This window comes from Carcharodon carcharias, chromosome 3 (genome assembly GCF_017639515.1).
Source record: "Carcharodon carcharias isolate sCarCar2 chromosome 3, sCarCar2.pri, whole genome shotgun sequence".
NCBI classification, from domain to species: domain Eukaryota; kingdom Metazoa; phylum Chordata; class Chondrichthyes; order Lamniformes; family Lamnidae; genus Carcharodon; species Carcharodon carcharias.
The window spans coordinates 176,509,163-176,522,987 of record NC_054469.1 but is presented as its reverse complement, the minus strand read 5'-3'; the positions used below and the strand labels follow the sequence as shown (position 1 = coordinate 176,522,987).

The 13,825-nt window shown below is 43.2% G+C and overlaps 1 protein-coding gene across 4 annotated transcripts in view; it reads right to left on the bottom strand.

Moving 5' to 3' along the window:
• tmem108 (transmembrane protein 108) overlaps positions 1 to 13,825 on the bottom strand; it is a 246,489-nt gene that overhangs the window by 47,544 nt on the left and 185,120 nt on the right. For 3 of the 4 annotated variants that reach the window (XM_041184566.1, XM_041184569.1, XM_041184567.1), the window contains one exon: positions 5,432 to 5,586. In XM_041184566.1, the coding sequence (XP_041040500.1) occupies positions 5,432 to 5,586 (155 nt within the window). The remainder of the gene's footprint in view (positions 1 to 5,431; positions 5,587 to 13,825) is intronic. The other variant, XM_041184568.1, reaches the window with a different exon arrangement.

Genomic DNA, 13,825 nt, shown 5'->3' with positions numbered 1-13,825 from the left:
AAATGGTCACTTTATACAGGTTTCCCTCACACGTGGCCACTTCCCTCCCCACCGAATGCTTGTGGAATATATTCAACAGCAGGCCCTTGCCCCTGCCCCCTCAAGTCACTTCAATGGCAGGGCTGCTCTTGCACGTCACCCCCCACCCCACAAGTCACCTCAACAGCAGGGCGGCCCTTAACCCCAACCCCCCCCCCAGTGCCCCTCAAGCTACAAGTCCAACAAGTGACCCTGGTGAGTGCTGCACAATGTTACTGTGTACTCACCTCCGGGTTTCCCTCAAGTTGCAGGCTGCGAAGTGTATGTCGCTTATGTGTTGTTGTGAAACACGCCGACATGTTTTGCCATTGATGTGGATGGACGATCCAGCAAAGGAGGGGGGGAAACGATTCTGGCGGGTGGGCCTGATAATGATAAGCTGAGATTCCCGATGTCCGATGGCAGGAAATGCGGCCTGCCGTCAGCGGGCTGAGCGGACAATCGCGAACTGGTTCCCCGCCGTCGTAAACCGATTGTGCCATATTGTCTGGTCACGCCACTGATCACGCCTGACGCCAGTGGGCACGGAAAATTCTACCCTCTGTCTTTGATACCCTTGCTAAACAGAATGTGCTAAATGGGACACAATTGTGACCTATCATTGATTGATGTAGATTCAGTAACACCCTGATGCCTTTGTCATTTTAACAATTGCCAGTTACCTGGCCCTAACTCTTCACCATGGACATCCAATCCCTCTACACCTCCATCCCCCACCAGGACTGTCTGAGAGTTCTCTGCTTCTTCCTTGTACGGAGGCCCAAACTTACATCACCGCCACCCTCCTCTGCCTAACTGAACTTGTGCTCTCTTCGCACTATTACTCCTATTCCTCCAATTAAAAGGTGTGGCTATGGCTACCCGCATGAGGCCCAGTTATGTGGGGTAGGTGGAACTTCCTTCTTCCAGTCCTACTCAGGCCCCATCCCACAACTCTTTTTACAGTCATTGATGTGCTCTTATCTGGACCTAGAAAAATTCATCAATTTTGATTCCAATTTCGACCCCTCTCTCACTTTCACACGGTCCACCTTCAATACTGCCTTTCCCTTCCTTGACTTCCCTATTTCCATTTCTGGTGATAAACTGTCTACCATTGTGCATTGTAACTCTGACTCCCACAGTTACCTCGACTACACCTCCTCAAGCCCTGCTTCCTGTAATCCATCTCTATCCACTTTTTTACTCGCTCATGGGATGTGGGCGTCATTGGCTAGGCCAGCATTTATTGCCCATCCCTAATTTCCCTTAAGAGCCGATTGGCTTGCTAGGGCATTTCAGGGTCAACCACATTGCTGTGGGTCTGGAGTCACATGTAGGCCAGACCAGGTAAGAAAGGCAGATTTCCTCCCCTAAAGGATATTAGCGAACTAGATGGGTTTTTTATGACAAACAATAATGGTTTCATGGTTATCATTAGACTTTAAATTCAATATTTTTATTGAATTCAAATTTCACCATTGCCGTGGTGGGATTCAAACCCAGGTCCCCAGAGCATTACTCTGGGTCTCTGGATTACTAGTCCAGTGACAATGCTATCATCTCCCTCCACCTTCCTCAGCCGAGGATTCACCCCCACTGTGGTTGACAGGCCCCTCAACCATACACGATCCATTTCCCGCACTTCTACCCTCACCCCTTCCTCCCCTTTATCCTCATTTGTCACCCCACCAGCCTCCATATTAAAGGATCATGCTCTGCTATTTCCACTTGATTCCGCAAACACATCTTCCCCTCACCTCCCCTGTCAGTATTCCAAAGGAACTGTTCCCTCCGTGACACCATGGTCCTCACCTCTATCATCTCCAACACCTCAATCCCCTCCCATGGCACCTTTCCATGCAATTGCAGGAAGTGTAACACCTGCAGCTTTACCTCCCTTCCTTTCATTGTCCAAAACCCCATACACTCCTTCCAGGTGAAGCAGCAATTTACTTGCACTTCTTTCAATTGGGTCCACTGCATTCACTGCTCACAATGCGGTTTCCTGTACATTGGGAAGACCAAACGCAGACTGGGTGACCATTTTGTGGAACACATTCACTCAGTCCACAAGCAAGGCTCTGATCTTCATTTCACTTGCCATTTCAATTCACCATCTTGCTCTCACGTTCACATTTTTGTCCTCGGCCTGTTACAATGTTCTTGTGAAGCCCAATACAACTTGAAAGAACCTCACCTTCTGATTAGGCACTTTATAGACTTCTGCACTCGTTCAACATCTTCAGAGCATGAACTCTGATGTCATTTTGAACTCCCCCCCCAAGTGCCTGTCTGCATCTTGTTCTCATGTTTTTGCTTTCAGACACCGTGGACCCTTTTTCTGCTAGTAACATATTCTGCTATTTTGCTTTCAGCCAGTGACCTTTATTCTGCTATCAATACCTACTCTGGACCAAAGCTTACATTGTTAATACTATCATTACCTTTGTCTTATGTTCCATGACATCTTTGTCATTTAATCTCTCCTGTCCTCTAATCTATCCCTGACCTTCTATTTTGCTGTACCTGCCCCACCCACTTTGTCAACAGCATACAACCCATCACATTTCTATCTCTCTTCAGTTCTGAAGAATCATCATATTGGACTCAAAACGTTAACTCTGTTTCTCTCTTCACAGATGCTACCAAGCCTGCTGAGATTTTCCAGCATTTTCTGTTTTTATTTCAAATTTCCAGCATCCGCAGTATGAGTTCAAAGTTAATATTAACTTTTTATATTTATATTCTATTCTGCTTTAGGATGCAATGTTTTTTTTTTGCAGCTTTATCAACTTTTTCTCTCATTTTTATGGATTTGACCTGCTCTTCCTATCTCCTCATTTAGAAATTCATGTTTTAGATAGTGGCCAACTACATCAGGTGAAGATGAGTCAAGCAGGCCCAGCTTGTGTACCACTCCCCATGGGACCCTAAAACAAGTATTAGGTTCCTTATTTCCATATGTAAATGGTCTAATATAGGTTTTAAGTGGCCACCAGGGATGCCTGTAAAATTCACCAACCGAAATTCATGACAAGGTGTCTTTCTGTCATCCTTAGGATCCAGGTCCCTGAATTTGATCCTCATTGTGCCCATTTTACATCAGTTTACAGCCCATTTTACAGTACAAAGCATCCATAAAATTCCTTCATTTTTTAGCTTTATATTGTTTGCCATCTAAATTTAATCCCTCCTTTTTTGCATCCTTTCTATACTATAAGAGTCATAGAGACACTTATTATACAAAAGAGGCCATTAGGCCCATTGAGATCATGCCAGCTCTCTGCAGAGCAATCCACTCAGTCCCACTACCTTGCATCCCTGTAGGTTTATTTCCTTCCAGTGTCCATCCAATTTCCTTTTGAAATCATTGATTGTTTCTACTTCTACCACTGTTCAGGGTAGCGAGTTCCAGGTCATGAACACTCACTGCATAAATACATTCTTCCTCATGTTCTTCCTGCATCTCTTACTCAAAACCTTAAATCTGTGTCCCCTCATCTTCAAACAATAAATCTACCTTATTCAAACATGTCACAATCTTACACACTTCTATCAAATCATCTACCTGTTCCTGAAATTCTTTTACTGGCTTTGAAATACAATAAAAAATTGTTCTTTCGGTTTCAAAATTTAAATGTAGTATTGTAAGTTAAATGTGTTTTTAACTGCAGTGGTTGATTGTAGTAGAGTACTTTTTGGTTTTGAAAAAGTGCTACAATGCATTCAAAACTGAAGACAACTGTGCTTGGGATCTCTAGTCTGAAATGATTTAAATGTAATTTGATGTTAAACGTAATTTCAATTTTAAATTGAAAAAACTTTCAGCAGCTTTCATGTGGTGAAAAAGAAAGTGCTTAGAAAAAAAAGGTGGTCATCTTGTTTATCAGTTTCAATAGACTCCATTGTTTATATTTACCAGGGTTTGCTATTACAGCCAAGTCTATTATGAATGCTTGGCTGAATTTCAAAAGCTACAGGACCCTGCAGGGGCTGTGTCTACATTTTGATTGATAGATTTGAGAGGTGATGTGCACATAAGTAAGTGTTTGTTTTTACAATGGAATGACCACTTAAAGGGAGTTAAATGCTTTTTAATGGCTTTTATATATTAGTTTTTTTTAAATATTAAGTGTGTTTGAATGATAGCTCTGTTAGATTGTTAGAAGTATTTATTTAATTTCAAAGACATCCTGAAATGTGTCCATAGTGGATGCTGGATGAGCGGCTTTAGAAGATACGTGGGGACACTGGGGAGGGTGGGAGTATTGGGAGTGAGGGGGCATGGTGAGTATGAGACGGCATAGAGGGAACAAGGGGAGTAAAGAGGGACATGGAGTGGGTATGATGGATATGGGGGGGAATGGAGTGGGGATGAGGGATATGAGGGGCATGAGTGGATATGAGGGTTATGGGGGGGGGAACATGGGAAATATGCGGGGTGGGTGGGAGTGGTTTGAGGCCTAAAATTCATCCTTACAACTGGGCTGATATCCCAATAAATGGAGGCAGGCTTTCTAGCTAGCCTTACCAACTGTCTGCCCCCAGAGATGGCAGATCCAATTCAATCCCACCCCCACCTTCCTGAAATTAAAATAAAGTGGGCAGGGGCCTCTTTCAATAAGACAGGTCTTCTGAGTTGGGATGTTTCCCAACTTGACCTTACGAAAACTGGCCTCAGAACCAGACACAATACTCTGCTGGGGCCTAAGCAGAGCTTTATAAAGGTTCATAAAGCTTTATAAAGGTTATGACGCCCAAGATCCCATATGCTTTGTTAACCCCTCTCTTAATATGTCTTGCCACCTTCAAAGATCGCTACATATGCACCTCCAGGTCCCTCTGTCCCTGCACACTCTTTAGAACAGTGCCATCAAGTCTACATTGCTTATCCCTATCCCGGCCGTCAAAATTCATCAGCTCACACTTTTCTATATTAAATTCTGCCTACCACCTGTTTGCTCAGTCTGCTAGTCTATGTCATGTTGCAAACGATTTGTATCATTTGCTACTTCTTCAAGTTTGGCATCATTGGCAAATTTTGAATTTCTACTCCATTATTTCCAGATCCAAGTTATTTAAATACAGCAACAAAAAAAAAGTGGTCTTGGCACTGACCCTTGGGGAATGCCACTGTCTAGTCTGAAAAATAACCATTTACCATGACTCACTGTTTTCTGTCCTTAAGCTATTTTTTTAAAAAATCCAATTGGACATTGACCCTCCTATTGTATGAATCTCAATTTTGTTAACCAACCTTTTATGTGGTACTTTATCAAATGTTTTCTTAAAGTCCATAGAGACAGATACATGACCATCTGGCAGGGGAGTCAGATATGGTTAGGCCACCACATCACATTATTTACTTAATCTATAATTACAGGTGTTTTCAATTTTTTTTAAAAATTACCTCTGATGTTTCAAGAGACTGGATTTCTCTTGGAAGTTCCACAGCATGTCTGTTGAAATAATCCATCGTGATTGTATTGTTCCAATAACTTAAATTGTTTTCAGGGTTTGACGGCTTCCTCTTTTTCTGCATACAGCACACTGTAAGTAGAACTGCTGCCAACAGAGAACAGAGTTAATTTTATATAAGAAAGCACCTTGTGTTAATGATGATACTATTTTGCAACAGGCAGTCAGAATATTGAGAATCAAGTAGACAAAAAGTCCTGTTATTCACTGTAGATGGAGTCTTTAAATCCAAATGCTCCAACTGATCAAGAGCTTAATTTTTAAGAAAATATCTCTTAACTACATATTATAGCAGTAAAACAGCATGACAATGTGTTGCATTGTCTGGTGATTCTGATTCTTCTGTTGTGCAGATAATTCAAAAACCATACTATCATTTTACAACAGTCACCATAGCACTTGCAACTAATACTCAATAATCTTTCCAAATCTGAATCAGAAAAAGGAAACATTATAATAAAAGCAAAATACAACAGATGCTGGAAATCTGAAATAAAAATAGGAAGTGTTAGAAATTAACAACAAGTCTGGCAGCACCTGTACAGTGAGAAACAGAGTTAACAGGTGGGATCATCCGGTCCTGCCCGCTGGTGGGATCTACTGGTGCTGAAGTCAATGGACATTTGGCTGGCTCACCACATCTGCTGCAGTGGGAAAATCCTAGCCAACATTTTGAATCAAACCTGACTCTTCTTTAGAATTCTTTAGAATTTAATCAGCAGCTAGTAAAGATAACTGGAAATGGTTCTTGGCTTCCAACCTATCCCAGATCTTCCTTTTTGTTCCTTCCTCCTCTGTTGTCTTTCCCAGTCTCAGTACTTGCTGATAGCTTGTTACATCTCTTTTTTCAATATTAATAGGAGGTGAAATGTTATGTTGTTTCTCTCTCTACAGATGCTGCTTGACCTGCTGAGTATTTTGTTTTTTTTTTGTTACAACCCCGAGACACAGGAAACTTTTAAAGATATTTGAATTTCCAGTGACCAACTTAAAGGAGCTGCATGACAAGATTTCAAGTTTTAAGACTTTTTGCTGTAAGAAGCAACCTAAAAGTAACCATGACCAACATTACCAAATAGGCAACTAATACTCTAAGCTACAGGAAGATAACTCCTATTCATGTTTTAATGCGACCGATAGCTAAATATGGCACATATATACATTTCAGCTCACTCTCCAAAGGATTACGCTTTATAAAAAACAGTCCACCGTCATTCCCAGCTTCCAATGGGTTCATATCTCCCTATTTCACTGAGTTACAATGTTGCATGGCCATCGAAAGGCACTTTCCTCAGTTTTTGGATAATTCCTGAACTGACTAACAGCAGTAAGGTCCAATCCAGTGATTTTTTCTCCTGGCCTTGCCAGGGCAAATCTTCCAGAATCTTTAGAGTGCCACAGGATGTGTCTCTTTGACCAGAGACTGGCCTCCAGCCCACATTTGCTTGGTAGGTCACAGAGAACTCATCATCTTCTCCAATCTGGTGACCACACCTTTTGTCTCCTCTCTCTTTCTGTCCAAAAACTTGGGAGGCCGAAAGTTTGTCCACAATTAGTCCAGTTGTTCCTTTGTTTACAGGTGTGACTGTTAAGTTCAGGTAAGTCACATGAAGGTACAGCTGAAGACTGAGTGCTTAAATCCAGGAATTTGGTAAATGACAGCTCTAGTTTGTATTTAGCTTAACAGTAACAGTGAATTGTAGTTTCTTTCAGTCTTAGTCAGTGATAAACAAGGTTCCTGCCTAGAGGTACCTGCAGGATAATTAATAGGTAATTAGTTAGAATTGATACCCTAGCCAGCAGTGGTTGACTCATCTCATTGGAATCTGAACTAGTAAGAATACATGTGGTTTAGCACATGCAAAAAAGGTAAGTTGCACGGAGGTTCAGCTGGAGACTGAGTGCAGCAAGGCCAAGTGCTTAAATCTGGAAACTCGGTGCAATGAGGGTGGAAGTGCTGTTCTGGTCTTTTACAAAAAAGGACTGGTCCAAGAGAGGAAGCCAGAGGCAGCAAATCCGAAGAGCTGAAGCCCGGAGGCATTGAGTAGGTGTGCAGGTAGTTAATTGGTGAATTTTAAGGTTTTTCCCCCCTCTAAACTGGGCCAGTGGCTTAACCTGGTACTTGGAAGGTATAAGTATATTAATTGACAACATAGCTAGTTAAACTCCACAATATAATTGCAGATAATAACTGAGTGACACTCTAAATTTTAAATCTAATTAGTTAAATAGGAATGAAATCAAGATGGCAGGTCCAGTATGTGTTGGAGTTATAGCATATGGGTCTGTGTGATCCATGGCAACCACACTTGCAGTAAGTATTTGCAGCTTGAGGAACTTTGACTCCCAGTTGATGAACTGGAGTCTGAGCTTCAGACATTGCAATGCATCAGGGAGAGCAGGCAAGTTACCTGGACACTTTATCCCAGGAGGCAATCACACTGCCTAACTTCAGATTTGGTTACTGGTTGACAGGAGGGAGAGATTGTAATAGAGGAATGTATGGGGATCCAAAAAGTAGCTATGGAGGACCCTCAGCCCTTGCATTTATCCAACCAATTCAAGGTGCTTGCAGCTTGATTGGACAAAAGCAGGAACTACAGGGAGGATAAGCAAACTGACCATGGCACTGTGGTGCAGGGAGCCATTCAAGTGGAGGTAGCAAAAAGGAATGTAATTGTAGGAGCAGACAGTAAAAAGGCAGTATCTGCAGCTGAGAGCATGAGTCCAAAGCCTGTGTTTCCTGCCCAGTGCCAAGTTTAAGGACATCTGTTCAGGGCTGGGAAGGAAGCCAGAATTGAAGGGGAAGGATCCACTTGTCGTGGTCCAACTGGGGTAAGAATCACCATGTACTGATTGAATTTGAAATTCAGTTTTAGGGTAAGAAATTTGGGTCTGAAACTGGTGTCTTAAACGTAAACAAAGGCAGTTACAAGAGAATGAAGATGGACTTGGCTAAAGTTGTCAGGGAAAATAGGTTAAAAGATAAGTCGGTAGGGGAGATATTCATAACTCTCAACAGAAATATATTCAAAGAACAAAAGAACAAAGAAAAGTACAGCACAGGAACAGGCCCTTTGGCCCTCCAAGTCTGCGCTGATCATATTACCTGTCAAACTAAAACATTTTGCACTTCCGGGGTCCAATTCCATTGAAAAAGGAAGACCCTACAAGAAGGATACATTTGTGGCTAACTAAGTAAGTTAAGGATGGTATCAAATTGGAAGAAAAGATGTACAATACTGCAAAGATTAGTGGCAGACCAGAAGATTAGGAAAATTTTAGAAACATACAGTTGATGACTAAAAAATAATAAAGGGAACAATTGGAGCATGATGCTCATATTGCAACTCAAACACTGGCAGAGCAGACCATTGGCACCTTGAAGGTACGATTTCAATACCAGGCAGATCTGGTGGACCACTTCTCAGAGGGCCTCACAGATCATTGTGGTTTGCTGCGTGCCGCACAACTTGGTGCTGCAAAGGGGAGAGGACTTGCCAGATGCCAACACGGAGGAGCTGTACCTCTCCTCCAATGAGAAGGATATTGAAAGGAATAAGGGTGATGGGTTTGAGGAAGCCAAGACTGCAGGGGAAGAGGCCATAGCATGGGCCAGATGAGGCAGATATGCCTGTGAGGTCCTCATGGTCACCAGATTTCATGAGGAGGATGATGAGTTGTAGTCTGCATCCTCTTTGACAAGTGTCCTCGCTCATGGGCGCACATGAACAATCGTGTTGCTACTGAAAATGGAGCATTTTTTGAAAAGCAAAGCTGAGTGCCTTGCAAATCTTTGGCCTCTCAGCTAGCGAGAGTCCTGCCCTCCCAACCTGGCCCCAACCTGTAGCACGCTATTGTGATTAAATGGACCCCAAGTTGCATTCCATTTTGAGGCTTTTTCTCCCCCGGTGGACCACCTTTTGAATTTCGCACCAGGACTGTGAAGTGTGACAAAACCCCATTTTCATTGGTATGGGCAACGCCATCTTGAACTCCTCCTCACTCTTAAAGAGACAACCACACTTTAAAATATTTTGAAGGTGGATCACAATTCCTCAGTCCCACCCCCAATGTGTTTTACTTATGGCCCTGATCAATCTCACAATAGGAGCTATTGGAGGAAAAGGTTCCTGAGGTACAGCACTGCTGCAGGATAAAAAGTGAAAAGTTGGATGCAGAACATTACTTTATGCCACTGATTGCGGATGATATCATTGCCAGGCAAGCCATAGATGAATCATCTGCTAAATTTGACAATGTTTTAAAATCTTTTGACCTTTTCTTCAACCTGAATCTAACAAGATCTTGGAATGAGCCAAATTTAACAAGAGAATCCAGCAGCCTGGGGAGCCTGTCAATTCTTTTATCAATCATCTTTATGAGAATACAGTGATCTAAAATCCAAACTCATCCGAGACAGAATTGAAGCGGGTGTCATGGATGATTCACTCTCTGACTGTCTCCAAGCTAAAGCATTACTCTTGACAAGGCTGTGCTGGACAGCCTAGTTAGGCCACCTGAGCTGTGAGATTAACATAGGAGCATTCTCAAAGGGGAAAGCGCTTCATGGGGCAGAAGCCATACCTTGGTCTACCACATCAAGCCACACAAGTACAGGGACAGTCTGAGCTAGGGTAAGCTATCCTCCAACCACCTGGCTGACCAAGCATGCCAGCACTGTGGTGCAAAGCGCACTCACAGGAAGGGCCAACTTGCTGCCACTTGCTTCCACTGCCACAGGCAGGGACACTTCAGTAATCTGTGCCAGTCACAACCTCAGCACTGCATAGACAACCTGAGAGCCATTCACGAAGTGCAGGCCACCGACCCAGGAGAGACACAGCCTTTCTTCCTGGACATCAGACAATGTAGCTCTTCTTTCTGGAACGCAGACATCTCAGTGAACGGCCATCTTACTAACTTCAAGTTAGATTCCGGCACCAGAGTGACAGTCGTACTGGACGGGGAACGGTGGCTGGGTCCAAGCAGTGGATACCCTATTCTATGGTGCAAGGGGAGTCCACCTCATGGTCATTGGCATGATTCAGGAGCCATTGAGGTTTGGCAATAAACTCACAGAACTCATGAACGTTGTATGAAATCATCCCTTTTCATTACTCAGCAGAGATGCCTGCATAGCTCTCGATCTTTTTCAACAGGCAGATGATGTCTAGGCAGCTATGGTGCCCACCCAGCCTAAAAGGCATCCTCCCAAAGTTCCATCCACAACTCACCACTCAAATGTTGACTTTATTTGTAACCTCTCTTCCCTGTTTGCGAAGCGTGTTTGTTCTCCTCCATTTCAGGTCCCCGAATCTACCCAAAAGGCAGATCACCTTGCACAGCATCCCCAGTGGAGGTGATGCCAAGCCGGAACACCCTCCAGAGCAGCCTCTACCTCCACCAGTGGTCACACTGTAGTTGGTAGAGACACTACCAAAGCACAGTCCCAACCAATCAGCATGCCAAAACCACAGCATCAGCTGGAACCAGGTAGCAGTCTCACAAAAACACAACTCAACAAAGGTGAGCTACCTCCACAATTTTCTTCCATCCATAGGACTGCTCTCCCCCAACCAGAGAGAGCACCTAGACACCCAAAAAGGTGGAAGGAGGAGTAAAAACACCACTGACAACCGAACGAATACCAGTATTGTCCACAAGGAAAGAAACCATCATAGCTCACTACAACAAATCAACGCCACATCAACCAGGCAAACCAGGAGTGGTGCAGATTCCGCCAATGGAAAAAACAAATGAAGCCATAACTACAACAACCGATCCACTGCCAAGATCAAGAACATCTAGATTCTGCCATTCTCCCAACCAGAGAGAGTCGTGGCAGTGGTACAAGACCTCCAGACCACTTCAAACTCCGATTTCAAAGACTTGAAGGGGGGGAGGATGGGGTAGTAAGAACACTGTCAATGCATGCTGTTAATGTTGTAATGTTAATCATGAAGTAGTTTCAGATTAGAATAGTTTATAGATGCAACATTGAAGTCAAGTACACAAGACCTGTAGCAACATAAGATTTGAAACAAACTGGAAGTAAAATAAGATAAAAGCAAAAAACTGCAGATGCTGGAAATCCAAAAAAAAAAACCTGGAAAAACTCAGCAGGTCTGACAGCATCTGCGGAGAAGAACACAGTTAACATTTCGAGTCTGTATGACTCTGTTCTGTTGAAGAGTCATTTGGACTCGAAACGTTAACTGTGTTCCTCTCCGCAGATGCTGTCAGACCTGCTGAGTTTTTCCAGGTATTTTTACTTTTGTTTTAGAAGTAAACTAATGTCAGTTTATATCCAAGTAAAGACTTGGGGGAGGTGCAGTAAAATGTGGTATCTAAAGGTTTAACATGGGACTTGTAAATCTAGGTTTGCTCCTTAGGGCGAGAAAAGAATCAAAGGTTTAGGCAATGGCAGCCACTGGAAAACATCTGATATTTCAGACAAATTCAAACTGTTTAAGCAGAGGATTTAACTATGCTTCCTAGACCACAAGGTTGTGGATGTAGAAAAGCAGGCTATAAGAATTCAAATCACAATAGGAAAAAGGTCTGCACAGAATCAAAACCTCTGGTTTGTCTGCTGCTGACCAGAAGGATCCATCAAATCTACGGGCAGTGTTGTGAAGTATCTAAAGGCACTCAACACGGAGTCAGCTGTAAGTGAATCAAGCAGCAGTTTATTTAATACAAGCATGCATACATGGGATAGCACCCTCAGATTGCTGTTTCCTCCATATTTTTATACCATCCTTGTAATACTTCATCATTAACTCACATTGTTCTTATATGCCAAAATATGTCTGCAATTACAGATGAGTTTACAAAATAGTCACAAAATGACCTGACCTTTACCACAAACGATGGCCATAGTTTATTCAAAACACAAATTGGCCTTATCTAACCTGATGATTTATTATTTTGTCCAGTCATCCGCTTATCTTAGTCTGACCCCGAGGTCACATTCCTTCTCTTATCATGGCCTGACTCAAAAAGTCACTTTCCTTACTACATCCACTCTAGTGTTTTATTTTACTGCAAATACTTATAAATCTTAAACCAGCACTTGGGCAAGCCTGGGTAATCCCATGGTGCACCACTTCAGTGCCCCCTTTTGCTCCTTGGCTACTAACCCCCAAGATGGCCAACTAACACTAAACTATCCCGTGCCCCTTGCTCCATCGCTGCTGGCCAGGCAGTGATGGAGCAGATTTGCACAGTTGCATTTTCCTAAACTACATTTCCCCAGGCTTGCACAGTGCTTTGGTTACTACTCTAGCAATGGCTCAGTCCTAGCATTGCTGGCACCAGGTACAACATTCAATATAAGTCCAATAACAATTAACAGTTGCACTAACACCAGTACATGAGAATCAATTCTGATCCAGGGTGAATGTCCACCCTAATACGCTAGTCCCAAATTGCCCACCAATATAGTGCATCCTCCAGTTTGGTTTTCACATCCTCTTCCAGTTGCTTGACTTCCTGTTGGATTTGGTGATAATGTTTCTTTGCTTCCCTGGTCTCTTTCCTCAACTCCTGTCAATGTTCCAGCAGCTTCGGGATTCGCTTTCTCTCGGGAATCAGTTATCTCAGTTAGTCTTCCTTTAAATCATCAGTTATATTCACCTGCTCTTCACAAGGAGGCCAGATATGGGTTATTGCCGAATGTCCGACTGGTGTTGGAGCCTGGGAGTGGAAGCAGAAACTTGAGTCGATCACTGGGCAGTGGATGTTACCGTACTGGTATTGAGGCTCGTTGGTGGTCACGCAGTATTCCCCTTCTCCACGGTATGCCTCCTGCGTCGTTTTATGGAGAGCCCTGGAAATTTCAAGGCTACACTTTAGGATGGTGTTAAATCCACATGCGGCTCTTGCCCCATCCCTACACTGAGGGCAAACATTATTTCTTTTCTTTCTACATCCAACCAACGAGATTCCTGTAAGGAGGGATACCCTCTGGATTGCATATTTGGTTACAAGATAGTACTATAGCCAATTGCCATTTCTCATGATCGAGATATTCTCAACTTCGTAGAGGGGTTTGGCCACCCCTTCCTGCAAATTCAGTATGGCCAGCACCATTCCTATTAGTCAGCACCGTTCCCATTAGTCGCAAGTTCGTGGTGACACAGTGGTTGGCTGTCAGGTATGCTTGCATCAGTCCTCACAGGATACATAAGGAGCAATTTCCACTTTTAGGTGCCCAGGTCTGCAATGTGTCATCTGTGATTCAGTTTGGCACATGTCAATTGTCGAGTTGGGCTGGATTGCATCAGACTTCTCCCACTAACCATGCACTGTTGGCTGTGCA